The sequence below is a fragment of the Bubalus kerabau genome, chromosome 1 (assembly GCF_029407905.1).
Source record: "Bubalus kerabau isolate K-KA32 ecotype Philippines breed swamp buffalo chromosome 1, PCC_UOA_SB_1v2, whole genome shotgun sequence".
NCBI classification, from domain to species: domain Eukaryota; kingdom Metazoa; phylum Chordata; class Mammalia; order Artiodactyla; family Bovidae; genus Bubalus; species Bubalus kerabau.
The window spans coordinates 54,209,601-54,226,920 of record NC_073624.1 but is presented as its reverse complement, the minus strand read 5'-3'; the positions used below and the strand labels follow the sequence as shown (position 1 = coordinate 54,226,920).

The following is a 17,320-nucleotide window of genomic DNA, read 5'->3' as shown; positions in this document are numbered from 1 at the left end:
CTTGGAAGATTTACAAACAAGTTCTTGCTTTAGGGGAGCTAACAGTCTAATTTGTTGCTATTTAGTCACTAAGTCAGGTTTAACTCTTTGCAACCCCATGGACTGCAGCACGCCTGCCTTCCCTGTCCTTCACTGTCTCCTGGAGTTTGCGCAAACTCATGTCATTGAGTCACTGATGCCATCCAACCATCTCATCCTCTGTTGCCCCCTTTTCCTCCTGCCCTCAATCCTTCCCAACATCAGAGTCTTTTCCAATGAGTCAGCTCTTTCTTTGCATCAGGTGGCCAAAGTATCGGAGCTTCAGCTTCAGAATCAGTCCTTCCAATGAATATTCAGGGTTCATTTCCTTTAGGATTGACTGGTTTGATCTCCTTGTGTCCAAGGGACTCTCAAGAGTCTTCTCCAGCATCAGTTTGAAACCATCAATTCTAAGGCACTCACCCTTGTTTATGGGCGAACTCTCACATCCATACATGACTACTGGAAAAACCATAGGTTTGACTATGCTTACCTTTGTTGGCAAAGTGATGTCTCTGCTTAATACACTGCCTAGGTTTGTCACAGATTTTCTTCCAAGGAGCAAGCATCTTTTAAAAAATTTTCATGGCTGCAGTCACTGTCTACAGTGATTTTGGAGCCCAAGAAAATAAAATCTGTCACTGTTTCCATTTTTCCCCCATTTCCCATGAAGTAATGGGACTGGATGCCATGGTCTTAGTTTTTTGAATGTTGGGTTTTAAGCCAGCTTTTCCCCTCTCTGCTTTCACCCTCAAGAGGCTCTTTAGTTCCTCTTCACTTTCTGTCCTCTGGGTGGTATCATCTGCATATCTGAGGTTGTTGATATTTCTCTCTGCAATCTGATTCCTTCTTGTGAGTCATCTAGCCTGGCATTTTGAATGGTGTACTCTGCATAAAAGTTGAATAAGCTTGGTGACAATATACAGCCTTGACCTACTCTTTCCCAATTTTGAACCAGTCCCATTGTTTGAACAGTCTAATACAGCAGGATTATATATATGTACAAGTAACAATAATGCATACTGTTTTTGAGAAATGGACGTTTCTTTCTGAATTTTAACCCTACTTTAAAAAAATAATGTTGAACAAAAATAGCAATATAACTATTTTTGAGTAACTTAATACTAGCCTTGCTGGCATATCGAGTGCAGTGCTTTCACAGCATCATCTTTTAGGATTTGAAATAGTCCAACTGGAATTCCATCACCTCCACTAGCTTTGTTCATTGTGATGCTTCCTAAGGCCCACTTGATGCTTGCTCCTTGGAAGAAAAGTTATGACCAACCTAGACATCATGTTAAAAAGCAGAGACATTACTTTGCCAACAAAGGTCCATCTAGTCAAGCTATCGTTTTTCCAGTAGTCATGTATGGATGTGAGAGCTGGACAATAAAGAAAGCTGAGCGCCAAAGAATTCATGCTTTTGAACTGTGGTGTTGGAGAAGACTCTTGAGAGTCCCTTGGACTGCAGGGGGATCCAGCCAGTCCATCCTCAAGGAGATGAATCCTGAGTGTTCATTGGAAGGACTGATGCTGAAGCTGAAACTCCAATACTTTGGCCACCTGATGCGAAATCATTTGCAAAGATCCTGATGCTGGGAAAGAGTGAAGGTGGGAGAAGGGGACAACAGAGGATGAGATGGTTGGATGGCATCACCAACTCAATGGACATGCGTTTGAGTAAACTCTCAAAGTTGGTGATGGACAGGGAGGCCTGGCGTGCTGCGGTTCATGTGGTCGCAAAGAGTCGGACACGACTGAGCGACTGAACTGAACTGAAGACTAGCGCTGTTCATGCATTTACAAGAAACTATGCTCTCAGTCGTTTCAGCCGTGTCCCACTCTTTGCGACCCCATGGACTGTAGCCCACCAGGCTCCTCTATGGGATTCTCCAGGCAAGAATACTGGAGTGGGTTGCCATTTCCTACTCCAAAACTGTGTGCTATTATAAAAGAAAAATGAACCGGTAAAGATGCATTGGAGGGAAGGTAGGGCAGATACTTGCGGATGCGATGCGGGAAACCCGAACTTGAGATGCACTGAGGTGTTCTCTCTCCCTCACCTCTCTCCCTCCCCTCTTGTGACTAATGAGCTGAGTCCTTTCTCCAACTTTACGTGATTTCCCCGTGAACTAGTGGCAGTATTTTCCTACATAAATTTGTCACGAGACTCAACAGCGTTCATGTTCATATCCTCGTAACAGATTGTGTTTAAAGTCTTAACAGGTTTCTCACCTTTTAGGGTTCAGATTTACTATCCACTCGGGGTGTGTGACCTGTACTTTTGCAATCTTCCAAATAGTTCTTTGGCGGAGACCCTGTCTTACTTTATTCTTGTACTCTTGGATGCTGGAGAATCAGAGATCAGTTGCCTAACACCGGGTGACGGGGTAGGGGCTGGGGTATGGCAGCGCATCTTTGCGCATGCGCCAGCCCGGACCCTTGCTTACCCAGTCACCCGCTCCCCCTCCCCCATTGGAGTAGATTGGCGAGGATTTGGCTTTTGAAGGCCTTCAAAACACAATTTACATTTGTATAGTGAAGACGGAGTTCCTAGCAACCACTTTGCAAGTGAACCTTGGGAGTTCAGTCTTTCTGCAATGGAGACAGTTTTTAAAACAAAAAACAGCCCTCCCCCCCCCATCTTTTAATGACAGTATGCTGCAGTATGTGACAGCCAGTGTTTTAAAGTACGGGCCCTTTAGTCTCCCCATAGTTTTGTCGTTAGATTTTGCAAGCGTTTCTTTGAAAGCTAGATGACACTGTCAGTAAACGCCAAAATAACGGCTGTCGCTTGAATCAACCGGTGTTACTCCAGTGTGATGCCAGGACCGGTTCTTGCCGGCTTTCTACGCGGGCGGCGGGTGCTTATTGGTTAACTGAGAGGGGCGGGGCCGCTAGGCCGCCGCTAGTGCGCATGGGTAGCGTCTTCCTCCGCCCTGGGTGACCCCTGCAGTTTCCGTTATTGTCGGAAACGTCGCGAAGACCGTTACCTGAGGGCTGCCCGCCGCCGACATGGCCGATGAAAATTATTCCCTGAGGGAAGCCGACGAGACTAGAGCGCCGGCGGTGGTGACCATCCCCAGTAGTGCGTACTTTCTGAAGCAGGTGGAGGAGGAGGAGGAGGTGGAAGCTTTGAAGGTGGAAGTGGCAGCGGCGTCTGACTCGGAACCTGATACCTCCTCTGACGACCTGAGCTGCGGGAAGGCCGACATCGACCCCAGCCTGCTGGAGCGGGTGGATGAAGAGAAATGCCGGAGTATCCGCAAGCAGTATCGGCAGCTCATCTATACCGTCCAGCAGAACCGTGACGACCTAGTGAACACGGCGAGCGACTCCTTAACCGAGGCTCTCGAGGAAGCCAATGTCCTGTTTGATGCAGTGAGTCGAACAAGAGAAGCGGCTCTCGACTCTCAGTTTCTTGTTTTGGCTTCTGATTTGGGTAAAGAAAAAGCAAAGCACCTGAACTCTGACATGAACTTTTTTAATCAGGTGGCGTTTTGTGACTTTCTGTTTATATTTGTGGGTCTAAATTGGATGGAAGATGACGGACGTGATCCGTTGAATAACTGTGACGATAACATAGCTCTTTCCTTCTGGGAGACAGTACAGAAGGAAGCGACATCGTGTATATCACAAGCTGAAACGTTCCACTTTCTTTTTGGTTCGTTCAAACCAGAGTCTGCCACGCGAAAGCCGCGACGTAATCATCGGAGAAAAGTTCAGAAAATGGAAGAGAATGGGGTTATGCCTACAAAGCTGAGGAAGCTGGATCTGAGTGGTAATCAAGAAGCCACAGAAAAAGAAGTAGAAAGAATTTTGGGATTGTTGCAAACGTACTTTCGAAAGTATCCTGATACTCCTGTGTCTTATTTTGAGTTTGTGATTGATCCAAACTCTTTCTCTCGTACTGTGGAGAATATATTTTATGTTTCTTTCATTATAAGGGATGGTTTTGCAAGAATAAGGCTTGACCAAGACAGGCTGCCAATATTAGAGCCAATTAATATTAACCTAGCCGGTGAGGGAAATGATCCCAGTTTCCACAGCAGGAAACAGGGAGTTATATCTTTGAGTTTACAAGACTGGAAAAATATTGTGGCAGCTTTCGAAATTTCGGAGGCTATGATCACAAACTCGTACTAAAGATTTTTGTTCTTAGCATAGGATGCAGTTTTGTTTATTTTCTAAAGCATAACATAGTGAAGAGTAAAATCCAAACAGAAGCACATACTGTATTTCTTGTGAAACATATTTTCAAGAAAATAAGTTGATTTACTGTGCGTTGTATTTTTCTTGGTAGTTCTATAAAGTCATGATATTCTGTTGCTTAAGAAATTCACTGGCGTGTTCATGCAAAAAATTTTTTGACTGCTCCTTAAGGCTTTATTAATAACTGAATTCCATAAAATAAAAGGTGTTTAATAGTTTAAAAAAAATGAGTTATGATGCTCTGTGATACTGCATTGCTTTCTCTGCCACAGGGAACCAAGGGAATCCCATATGGGGCTCTTGACCAGGATGGGGGAAAGAATGGGTAAAAAAAAAAATGGTCAAGAAAGACTGTAGGGCAGTGCGTAAGTCATGTTAATACTGTAAAAAAAAAAATTCAGATGCCATGCTTCATTTCAAAGACGACTCATAAGATTAATGAGTGGGTGTCAAGATTAATGAGTGGGTGTCCTTGTTCTAAATGATTTCTACTGTGATGTGGGCTTAACAAAAGTAGACTGTCTACTGTAATAGGTGAGCCATCAAAGTACTGAAAGGTGAGTAGGAATTGGTTAAAGATCGGGAGGGGAAATATGGAGGGTCAAATATGTGGAATTGTGAGAAGTTATGGCTCCAGAGAAATCTATGTTTTTTTTTGGAAAACTATTCTATCTGAATGTTATACTAGGCAAAAATTGATTTACCTCATCTGTTAGTGCCCTCTCTTTCTTAGATTATTTCAAACACAAAATCTTTTAACATCCAATTAGAATTTTTATCTACTTGTTTTGTTTCTTCTCTGGCCCCTAGTTTACCTTTGTAATTTCTGCTAGTACACAGGGTGTTCCTCAGAATTGGTGATGTTTCATTATGTACTGGCCTTGAATATTTGTTCCCAACTCAATTTTGATTTCTTAATAGGACTTTGAATGCCTGGAAACTCCCTATGTAAATTGAAATATCAGTATATGATTAATTTATCCAAATTTCCTTCACTTCATATAAAGCTCTAAAGGCTTTTGTTGTTGTTGCTTGTATTGTTTTAAGAATATAAATTACAACCTTATTTGGACGCTCCTGCTGAAAATTTTGGTTTTTAAGGAAACAGTTTTTGAAGGTGTAGTGACCATCCTTGCAAGCTGTTTTTCTTGATCTCTGTAGAAACAGTCTTTGGTAGTAGTGGGTCTTGCCATTAAACCTTATTTGGCAAGTGGATAAGGATCTGCTTTGTGTAACAGGAATAATAAAAATTTCCTGTTAAGTCTGAATGTAGTACAGGGAAGGGAAATCCAGAAACTAAATGAATGTCATCTAGATGGAGAGGAGATTGAGAAGTTCTTCAGTAATAGTGCAGGTGTTTCTTTGTTTGTTTTATGAGAAGGGAAGTTTCTCATGAAACTGGGCCAGTTATTTTCTAAAGTAGTCATTTCTTCCCCTTTTCATATGAAGGGATGCTAACTCTTCCCAGTGCCTACAACCTTTTGATCTAGTAGTTGTGAAGTCTCTCTGATCCTCCCTTTAGCATGCCTCTACCATCCGGGTTCCTTAGGTTTTCCAGACCTTTGCTTTTTGGGGAAAAGATAATCTTAGAGATAGCAAAAAGATCTTGCCTCAGGTCTGCTTACCACCAGATTGCTCTTAACACACCAGATGTCTTTACTGGGAGTATTTGAAGATATAAGTGTTAACTAAAAGCATGAATGGAGAATGTGGAGGTTTAGGAGGAAGGTAATCTTTTGGGTCTTCTCTAAAATTATAGCTGTTAAAATATAAATCTGACCACTCGTTTCAATTTAAATTGGTTGTCATGACGTATGGATTGGAAATTAAAGCCAATTATTTTCTAAAGTAGTCCTTTCTTCCCCTTTTTACCCTGAAGAAAAAAGGGAAACTGGCTAATAGATAATTCATTTATAGAGATTAGATGTGACCCAAACTGCAAGTCTGCTGGTTTCTCAACAATATATTTAGAGTGGCTTTAATTTCACAGGTTCAATAAAGTCAGCTGATAGGAAAATATCATGGAAATTTTTTAAACTAGGATTTTGTTGTTTAACAGAACCTCTTCGGATCAAAGGACCTGGGATCAGATCCTGCCTTTTAAAATTCTAGTTAGAGACTGAACAAATTATTAAACCTGCAAGCCTTAGGTTTTTTTATTTGCTTAGTGGGAATAATGACCTATTAAATGTACAGTATGTGACAAGTACTTTGATTTACTGGGTATGATACAGTGAGAAAAGCAAGAGATCTGTAATCGTTTAGACCTGGGTTTAATTCTTTACTCATGGACAAGTTTCTTAATCTCAAAAGGTTTCTTTATTGTTTCTGAAATGAGAATGACATGTGCTTAGAAGACTATTGTGAGGATTAAATGGGATGATATGTACAAAACATCCAGCACAGTGTTGGGCTCATTGTCAGCACTCACGTTAGTGCCTCACTTAGTAGATCAGCGTCAGAATGCAGCTGCCGCCCTCCTTCCATGGTGACTTCTCCATCTTGGTTCATTCAGTTTAAGTCTAGACCTGGCTTTCTCAAATTCTTGCCCTTGTTTTGCGGAAACCATTGTCAAGTGATTAGAATTAGCACTTGGTTAATTCACTCAGCAACTGTGCCAGACACTGCACTAGCACTGAGGGGAAAGGATAGATTGAAAATTGCCCTACTCTCAAGGAATTTATATTTTAATATGTGTGTTAGTTCCCTATTGCTGCTGTAATGAATTACTATTTGGTGGCTTAAAACAACACACATTATCTTAACAATTCTGGAGGTTGGAAGTCCAAAATCAGTTTCTCAGGGTGTGCAAGGTGTAAAATCAAGGTGTCAGCATGGCCAGGTCCTGTTGAGGCTCTCAGGGGAGAATGCTTAGCCTTTTTGGAGGCTGCCTGCATTCCTTGATTCATAGTCTGTTCCTCCATTCTCAAAACTGCCAGTGCAACCTCTGTCTTCATTGATTTCTGTGGTGTCTCTGTCTGCCTCCCTCTTATAAGGATACTTGTAAATAAATTGGGCCTTGTGGGGGTAATCCTGGAAAATCTCACCAGATTGTTAACTCACCACATTCTTAACTCACATCTCAAGAATCTCTTTTACAGGTAATGTATTTGCAGGTTCTGGGGATTCAGACTTTGATGTTGGGGGGACTATTGTTGAGCCTAACAGAGTGGGAGACCACAGTAATTCTGTCAGTGATGACTGCTCTGAAGAAAAACCACCTGGAGAGAGTGGTTGAGATGCTATGTTGGGGATGTGTGTGTTGAGGGGGGCGGGGTTGGGGTGTAAGGCAAAGCCCCTGTCAGGGGGCATTGAAATGGAGTCTGTTTGTTGTAAGTAATTTGCCTGGATACTTGATTTAGAGTCCTTTAAATGTTACTGATTATGTGAAAGTGAAAGTCACTCAGTTGTGTCCAACTCTTTGCGAGTCCATGGAATTCTCTAGGCCAGAATACTGGAGTGGGTGTAGTGTTTCCCTTCTCTTGGGGATCTTCCCAACCCACAGATCAAACCCAGGTCTCTCTCATTGCAGGCAAATTCTTTACCGGCTGAGCCACAAGTGTTACTGTGGCCCTTCAGTATTTTAGCACATGTTAGCTGAAGGTCTAGATAGTTAACTGGTAATGAAGAATCAGTGTCCCTGGTTCCTCTGGAAGAAAGGTAGTATAGCCAGCATCTCAACTTCCAGAGCAGGAAGACAGTTCTTTGATTTGTGCTTACCCCTTAGTATTACTGTAGGGTACTTTTCATCCAGTACCACTTATCAGCATTAATTAAGATTCCCTTTAGGCCAGAAGTTGGCAATTTTTGTCCTGCAGAAAGCCACATAGTAAATATTTTAAGCTTTGTGGGCCATATGGCCTTGGTTGAAACTCATGGCACTCATGTTGCAGAAACAGCAGCCATAGACAATGTTGCAACAAATGGGCCTGGCCTTTTTCCAATAAGATGTTACTTAATGGATACTGAAATTCAAGTTTCATATAATTTTCATGTATTATGAAGTTTTACTCTTGATATTTTTTTTTCCTTGCTTTCAACTTTAAAATATTAAGAAGAACAATTCTTAGCTCAGGGACTGTTTAAAAAGAAAAATAGAACTGCAGGCCTGCTAAATTTGCCCCTCAGACTGTAGTTTGCTAATTGGCTGTCATAGGCCTTGGGGCCCACTGGGCTCTTCTAGAAAGTTTGTAGAGTTAGTGTTATTTCTCTCCTGGCCCTTGGTCCTCCAAAGCACAGAGGCTTGACTATATCCCCTAGGGGATGCTGCAGCTTGTTGGCAGCAGCAGCTGATACAATTTATATAACCATGCAGACAAGGAGCTCAGGCAGGAGAATTAAGCAGTTTGCTCAGGATCATGTAAAGAGCAGAGTCAGATTCAGATGTGGACTAAATTTGAGCTCCTAACCAATATGCTACACACCTGGTACTTTTTCTAGTGTTTTCCCACAGTTTTGTTTTCATGATGAGAAAACTGAACTGAAGCCCAGCCTCTCAGTACATGTAACACAGCAGGAATGAGCACTCAGATCTTTTACTCTAAGAATGTTTTTGAACATCACATCACAGGCGTGTGGAGTTGGCACTGGTGATGCCAGCATGAAAGAAAAGAACTATCCTTGTGGAGTTGATGGGATTGTGTGAAGATACCAGCAGGGGCCTCAGGAGAGGAGCAGTCTGCTATCAGCTAAAGGCTTCCAGCTAAATCTTGAAGGACAGGAAGTGGCTGGGTGGAACAGCCTTCACTGAGTGCTCTGAGAACCTGTATTAATGCAGTTGTGAGAAAAAAAAGATAATGTTGTTTGGGAACCTTAGGGAAACAATGGAAGGAATAGCCTTATGTTGGGATCTTCAGATATTGGTAAAAGAACCTAAAGGAATGCTTTAGAAAGGGTCATGTTTTGTTTACATTGAATAGAAATAATATAACCTGCCGTCAATGTACTGGATCAGAATTTGGTGGGAAGAGGGCATTTCAGGTGAGCGGTGATGCAGGGAAGTGCAGGGGATAACGTCTGCAAAACACCAGAGCTTTTTGACTCAGCCCCTTGGGCAGGCAGGTTCCCTTTTGTAGGAAGGGGAGAATTAGTGAATGTAGGGATTTTTCCTTCCAGCCACTGTGCTGTAATATGCATTATCTCAAACTCAGTAGTTGAGAGGGCATGCTCATTTTACAGAATGTAAAATCAGACTCCCAAGGATTAGGTGATAGCCAAGATCACCTAGCCTTGAGAATGGTAGAGCAGGTATTTTAACCCAGGTCAATTTGACACCAGAGCTCATATATAATGGGTTAAAAACCAAAGACCAGTACACATCTGCCCAAAGGGTAGAGTCGTGTTTAGGGGGAGAATCAGTCAGTATCAGTTAAATTCAGTTGCTCATTTGTGTCCAACTCGTTTTCGACCCCACGTACTGCAGCATGCCAGGCTTCCCTGTCCATCACCAACTCATGGAGCTTGCTCAGACTGATGTGCATTGAGTCGGTGATGCCATCCAACCATCTCATCCTGTCATTCCCTTCTCCTCCTGCCTTCAATCTTTCTCAACATCAGGGTCTTTTCCAATGAGTCAGTTCTTTGCATCAGGTGGTCAGAGTATTAGAGTTTCAGCTTCAGCATCAGTCCTTCCAGTGAATGTTCAGGGTTGATTTCCTTTATGATGAACTGGTTGGATCTCCTTGCAGTCCAAGGGACTCTCAAGAGTCTTCTCCAACACTACAGTTCAAAAGCATCAGTTCTTCAGCCATTAGCGTTCTTTATAGTCCCAACTCGCACATCCATATGTGACTCCTGGAAAAGCCATAGCTTTGACTAGATGGACCTTTGTTGGCAAAGTAATGTCTCTGCTTTTTAATATGCTGTCTAGGTTGGTCATAGCTTTTCTTCCAAGGAGCAAGCATCTTTTAATTTCATGGCTGCAGTCACCATCTTCAGTGATTTTGGAGCCTGATTTTGGAGGGGGAGAATAAAGATGACTTATTCTAATTTTAAAGAAATGTTAATTGCTTTCTGTATTGTGCCTTTCTGGGGAGTCTGGAGCAGTGTTTACTAGGGGTGGGTTAGAGGAAAGGCACTGAGAAGCAGATGGAAGAATGTACATTCTGTAAGCCTCACCAACAGCTGCTGGGGAGAGGAGGGTATATGTTTACATCTCTGTGGGTAGTTCTCAAAATGTGGTCCAGATCCCCACCCCAACTCCTACCCCTTCAAGAAGTCCTTTAGGTCAAAATGATCTTAATAGTAACTTGCTCTTTGTCTTTTTCACTCTGATTCTCTTACAAGTCTGCCATGGAGTTTTCCAGAGGTTACATAGCAGGCGATGTGGTGCAGCAGACTGAATACAAAAGAGATGTGCACTGTCTGTTACCAACAAACATCAGAGAATTATGAAGATACAAAATAATGCCACTTTTCTCACTAAAAATGTTTTTAGTCAGTTTATGTTTTTAGTCAGTTGTTTATGTTTAGCAGTAATGTTTTTATTTAAATTTTAAAGATACTTTAATAGTTTACATATTTTTATATTTAAGATATTAACATTTTTTTCTTAGTTTTAGTTTCTAACATTCAAAGCCCATCCACATTATTCAAAGCTCTTTGTGGGAAATCCTAAATAATTTAAGGTTCTAAAGGCATCTTGAGACTGAAAGTTTGAGAACTCCTGTTCTTTATCAGCTGCTCTGGTCAGTGGCCACTGTTTCTAGCAATTTAACTGGAGAATGGGGGACATTTTTCTCCCGTCTCTCCTTACCCCATCTGTGTGCTTCTTCCTTATGCTATAGAGGAGAAGGAGATGTATGTCTGTCTGTCTTACATCTCTGGTGGGCAACCTCTTCCTTAGAATTGAATGACAGCAACTTCAGTTTTAAATTGGATTATAATTTTAAAACATCATGTTTAGTTCTGGGGTCAGCTGAATACCTCAATTCCCTGTCCTTCTGATTTTACTTTACAGAATTAAAAATATTCAGGTTCACCCAGAGCTTTCTTTGTAAAATTGGTGCACTGGTTGATACAATTTTTCTTAAACTTTAATCAACCCAGGTCTGATACAGAATTTCATTAGAGAGCAGATTATGATGGTTGGTGAAGGAAGCATGCTTTTCAGCATGACAGTTTCCTTCTTTGTTTTATTCACCAGTAGAGGAAGTGGTTATAGGAACTGGGTGGTTTTTATATAGGCAGCCAGTGATTGTGTTCTGGCACCATCTGTGTTGAGGCTTAGATTAAAAATGGTTATTTTCCTAGAAGAACATCTAGCTTCATTTATTTGTTAATTCCTCTAAAGCAGCGAGTCAGCCCTTACGCTGTGAGATCAGCTAGAGGGAGTAACGCTTATGACCTGAAGCTCATATTGATCCTTTGATCCGAAGGGCTGTTTTTCTCCCCACAGTGCCTTGCATTGGAGGAGGAACCTCGCCATAATGCCAGTTGATGAATACTGGCTATGTTTACCAGCCTTTCATGTTAGACCTTTTGTGCAGACGGTCAGGATGATGCAGTCATGCCCCTGCTGTTGCTGGTTTCCAGGCGTCCTCCCTGTAGTCCCTGAACCGTCACGCATACCCGCTGCACTGCCTGCGGGCAGCCGCAGTGCCGCGCCGCCTCCACCTTTTCACACCGCACCCTCTTCCTCATCCCAAGCATCCTTTTCTACTGACCCTAAGCTCTGCCTTTTGCCCCCCACATCTGATGGTAGGCAGGAGGAAAATGTGCAGTCTGGGCTGGTAAGTCTGGGGGCTTTTTTGATTACGAAGGTTAAAACTTGATTTAAAAAATTTTGTGTGTGTGTGTGGTAACAGCTGTTCCAATCATTCTCTTATGTTAGCAGATTTTTGTTTTAATAAGAAGAAATTTTAAATGCATCACCAAAACAATGTCCCACCCAAATATGTAACTAGTGTGTTTTAAAATTAGTAGAATCAAAGGATTTTGTAAAATTAAAAGTTTATATTATAAATGCCAAGTATATGGAAATATAGGTAACTTCATGCATAGGCAGATTAAAGAAATGAGCTTTATCTGCCTAAGGGTCACTTATTTATTTAACTACGCCGCCCGCCCCCCGCCATCCCTGTTTATTTAAAACGTCTTATGAAAGCAGGGACTTTTAACTTTTCCTGCAGGTAAATGGCAGTTAATGATTTTCTACTGAATTTCCGGATTTTATGCTTTACCTAAACAATGTAGAAAAATACTTGGCTAACTTGTTTCAGTTGCCATTTGCAGGGTCCTATCTTACTTTATAACCTTAGTATACTCATTATTCTACCTTTGACTAGAAAGTATAAATGTTTGCCAAATTGTATTGAATCTACTAAAAACATACAGTACACGTGTTTTTAAAATCTAATTTAAAGCATAGTTTAAAAATTCTAGGAAAAAGCTGATCAAACAACTCAGGTGTAAGTTAATTCTTTCGGGCCATCAGAACCTTAGTTTCGTGTACTCTGCAGACCCGTTACAATAGCTGTCTGCCACGTGGAGGGGGCATGAGGACAGTCCTACCACAAAGCCGGTGACTGATCACCACTTGAGTGAAGGGTGAACATTTCCCATTGTGTGCTGTGATGTAACAAACTGTGTTTCTCCTTTGGAAGTGCCTTCTGTTTTTCTTCAAAGGGTCCTTTCACAGAACTTTTCAGACATTGCTGCTTTTGAGTTAAATTGTTTTCTCTTCCATTGTTTTTCTTCTTTAGGCTTCTCAGGAAAACAGACTTCAAAATCCAGTGAAAATGAATGGCTCCAAGGATCTCCCGGAGCCCTATGACTACGACCTCATCATCATTGGAGGGGGTTCTGGAGGACTGGCAGCCGCCAAGGCAAGGCTCCTTGTGTGTCCTGGGATATGGGGAAAGTAGTCAGATCCTGACAACTATAATCTGCATGTTGTTAGAACTACCCTTGTTTAATTTTTACGTTGGAGTTGCACTAGTCATCTTAGTATATGAAATTCTCAGGTATTAATAATTGGTTATGCTTTAGACATTGTAACTGTGTTAAAATAACATTGATTTTTAATGGTCCATTTCCAGTCCATCATGTTAACCATTCCAACTCATTTTAATAATTTATTTTCCAGGAGGCAGCCAAATATGACAAGAAGGTGATGGTTCTGGATTTTGTCACTCCAACCCCTCTTGGAACTAGATGGGGTAAGCTTTTAAAATACCTTAGAAGTGAATTTGTAGGAGCAGATTTTCCCCGGCTTTGGTTTGAATGACTTCTAAAATCCAATTTTGAAATTAAATAAATTAAAAAAAACAAACGAAACACCTACCTCCTTCACTTGTGCTAGGTCAGAATGGACTCCAGTTAAATGTTGAATACTTAGGTTCCTTGGCACAGAGTCAAGATAATACAAAACCGTATCCACAGCTGTTCTGATGATTTAAAGATAAATATTTGAGTAACTTAGTATATTTAGGGGCTTAATAAGTGAAAGTTTAAACTCTTCCTGGATTTCTGTTTCAAATCTGTCTCCTGTGTCCAACAAGAACTGGAATTAGATACCTTAATGGATAGCCCTTGCTTCTTCTTAGTCTTGGTGAATTCTGTGTTCATTATTTATTCAATAAATATTTATTGAACACTTACTATGAACGAGGGCTGTGGAGATAGAGCAGTGAATGTGTAGACCTGATGTGGAGTTCCTGCTCCTGTGGAGTTTACATTCTCGTGGAAGACAAAAGATGAATAAGAACTTTACCGATTGTGATACATGGTACTGAAAAAGTTACTTGGTGGAATAGAGAGGAACTGGGTAAAGAAAGAAGTTTAAACTTGGAGGCTCTTATAAGTGGTGATCTCTGAAGAGGTGGCTTTTAGATGAAACCCAAAGAGTAAGAATGAGCCAGCCCTGCCAAAAACTGAGGAAGTCTTCCAGGCAACTTTTCTCTTTCTCACAAAAAGGCACATACAAAGGCCCTGGGGTAGGTTTGGTGGTTGTGGCATGGGTAGTAGAAGCTTGAGCTAAGACTGGAGAGGAAGGCAAGTGTCAGACTGTACAGGTCCTTGTGGACCAAGATGAGGGATTTGGTCCTGATAATCCAAGCATAATGGGAAACCTTTGGGAAGGGGAGTAATGTGATAGTTAAATTTCATCAAGATGACTTGGCTGTGGAAATCAGAAGGAGGCAGGAAGTCTGCGTAAGCCAGTGTCACAATTTCTGATTCATTCATTCATCAGGTACTTGTTAAGGTGTCACCTCTTGTCAGGCATGTTCTTGTGCTGGATGTAGTCCTGCTGGCCTGTGGAGCTCACACACGGTGGTGCCACTCAACCAGCATTCTTCTTGGAGGGCTGCTAGTTTCCCAAGCTATGCAGTCCTCTGCCATCTTGCACTCTTGGCATTTTGGGTGCCTCTCCATTTTGGCTGCTTACATTATGTTCTAATGGAGACAAGTTATCACCATGTTCTTTAAGTTCAGGGACACTAAATCTGTTTAGGGACAGGCAAAGTGTTATGAATCCTTTGGTGAGAATCAGTGAAGGCTGTGGACCACCTCTGTGAAAATTTGCTCATGTACACTAGACTTTTTTATTACTTTTTGGCTGCATCGTGTGGCTGTGGGATCTTAGTTCCCTTAGTTCAACCAGGGATCAAACCCATGCCCTCGGCAGTTAAGTGTGGAGTCCTAACCACTGGACTGTCAGGAAATCCCCTTTACCAAACTTTGCATGTGGTTTCAGACCCCCTGCAGTCCAGCCATGCCCTTTAGTGGCAAGTATAAGGTTGTACACAAAGTAAAGTCTCAATATCTGGCTTTTTTATCAGCAGTCAATTAATTATGAATTTTTGAAGTACATGGAAGTTGTGGAAGTCTGCTCCTTTTCGTTTTAGGGTAGTTTTGCCATGTTTAGTCTGTAAGGCTCTCTGATCTTAGAAATGTCATGACTTAAGGATAAACTCGTATAAACAGTGTTGACTACATTAAACAAATGAATTGCGATGTATCATAGAATAGCATTGGGGCTTGGAGTGGGCCGCCCAAAATATGCACTATGGCACGTTGATTATTTTGAATTAAAGTTACTTAATAAACGACCCAGTGGGACACTCTGGCCCTCCTTTCTGTTGCCTGAAAGCAGGAAGTACATCACATGAAAGGTGCACTCCCTACATCTAAGGAAGTAGAAAGACACCCTTTTCACAAAAGATAGGGAATTCGGGGCTGAGAAGCCTAATGTAAAGAAAACTGTTACTTCTTTACCTATTATCCCAAACCCATACTCTGTTTTGATTCTTAACTAATTGAGCACCCAAAATGTCAGTTTCTTTGTCCTGTCAGTTCCTCACAAATGTATTCTTTCTTTGTCTAAAAAATAGAAAAGCTGCTTCATTTGGCTACTTCTTAGGTCCCATTTCTATGAAAGCGTCATGTGCGCAAATTAAAATGTATTTCTTTTTCTCTTGTTGATCTGTCTCATGTCAGATTTGTTTGTCTAACCACAAGAACTGAAGAGGGGTAGATGGGGAAGTTTCCCTCTCCCTTATAATGGTAATAACCGTTGGCCCTTTTCTTTGGAGGATTGTACATCAGGCTATAAACTGATTTTGCAATGCTTTTGTAGGTCTTGGAGGAACGTGTGTGAATGTGGGTTGCATACCTAAAAAATTGATGCACCAAGCAGCGTTGTTAGGTCAAGCCCTACGAGACTCTCGAAACTACGGGTGGAACGTCGAGGAGACAGGTACGTGGGGGAAGCTGCTCTTCCATTTGTGCTGTTGAGGGGCTTGATCTTGCAGTGCACCATCCATTCTTACGAGACTAGCATATAACCTGGAAGTCGTTTCTATTTGTTTTTTTAATGGATAAAATCAGTGTGGTTAAAAAAAAAAAACAGTGTGGTTATCCTGTGTCTTGTTGGCTGTGTAGTAACTATTTCAAGTAACTATTGTACTTGGAATATCTTTTTATAACAGAAACCCAGAATTCTTTCAAAGAAATTCTCATAATTCTAGAGTTTCCTATGGAAATGCAAATTACATTTGCTTTCCCTTGAAGCTGTTATTTTTCTCTCATCCAAGAAGTCTTGTTTAATGAGCTGATATTTGGGAGGGTTATTTGTTGAGAAGGGGGTTTTGTTGGATTAAAAATATTTACAGTACCATGGAAACCACATCCTTTTCTCTTGCCCAACAAAAAAGGCAGTGAGGAGCCTCAACCTAATGGAGCATACATGTATCACGTAATCTGCTGATGGTCTACCTCTCTTCCCGCCTCTACCCCGCCTACCCTGCAGGGTACTTACTCCCGTGTCCGAGTACCTGAGTCTGCCGTTGGGCCACTCTTTCCTTCCTGGGAGCCTGCTGTCAGTGTACCCAGTTCACAACAGAATCTCCTTTCAGTTAATGAGTTAGATTTTTTCAGTAGACTTTTCAGAAATCCTCCTAGTGAAGTTATATAATATTACTATTGCTTACCCACTATTTGCACTTGGTTCTGTGCTGGGGAAGTATATAAATAATACAAATCTGTAGATACACAGGTTCTGTTTTCATCGATGTGCTGATATCGTTGATACACCAGCTAAGTACCCTGGGTGCCCAGAGGTGGGGTCAGTAAATGATTTAAGAGGTGACTGGAGATGACTTTTTAGATGTTGTGTCCTTGACAATAAGCAGAGGAGAGGATAGTCAGTTCTTTAGACAGAAGAAAAGGAACAAGGTTCGTACTTGGAGAATAGTAAATACGTTGGCATCTCTAGAGCAGGGAGTATGTGGGAACAAAAAGCAGACAGTTGCTGTGGGCTGAATGCCCTGGGCAGTTTGGGATAAGGGTAGGAGGAGGAATGTGGACCAGCTTAGTGAGCTGCAGTTGTGCTGAGGGCAAGTTGGAACAGATGTTTCATGGTTCTTGGGATAGCAGGAAGAAGAGGGGAGAGGAGGTAAAGACCATAGCTATAGCAGAGAGGAAGCTCCTGTCTTTCCTCAATACCCACCTCATGGCTTCACTGGAGTCCTGCAGGTCAGGAGTCATGTTAAAGTCAGATCATTTTCCATATTCTCCATTCCATCTTATTGCAGTACATATATGAGCCTGCTGTCCCTGAAGGGGGATCCCGTTGTTCCATTTGGCAGAC

The 17,320-nt window shown here is 41.7% G+C and overlaps 2 protein-coding genes across 5 annotated transcripts in view; both read left to right on the top strand.

The window, feature by feature from the left end:
* Positions 1–17,320, top strand: part of TXNRD1 (thioredoxin reductase 1) — a 64,292-nt gene that overhangs the window by 10,453 nt on the left and 36,519 nt on the right. For all 4 annotated transcript variants that reach the window (XM_055574963.1, XM_055574954.1, XM_055574958.1 and 1 more), the window contains 3 exons: positions 12,933–13,055; positions 13,316–13,388; positions 15,809–15,928. In XM_055574963.1, coding sequence (XP_055430938.1) covers positions 12,969–13,055; positions 13,316–13,388; positions 15,809–15,928 — 280 coding nt within the window. In that variant the 5' untranslated portion in view covers positions 12,933–12,968. The remainder of the gene's footprint in view (positions 1–12,932; positions 13,056–13,315; positions 13,389–15,808; positions 15,929–17,320) is intronic.
* On the top strand, positions 1,752–12,909 carry EID3 (EP300 interacting inhibitor of differentiation 3). The gene has a single exon (XM_055574986.1). It carries the CDS (start codon positions 3,034–3,036, stop codon positions 4,162–4,164), a length of 1,131 nt encoding a protein of 376 aa, XP_055430961.1. The 5' UTR covers positions 1,752–3,033; the 3' UTR covers positions 4,165–12,909.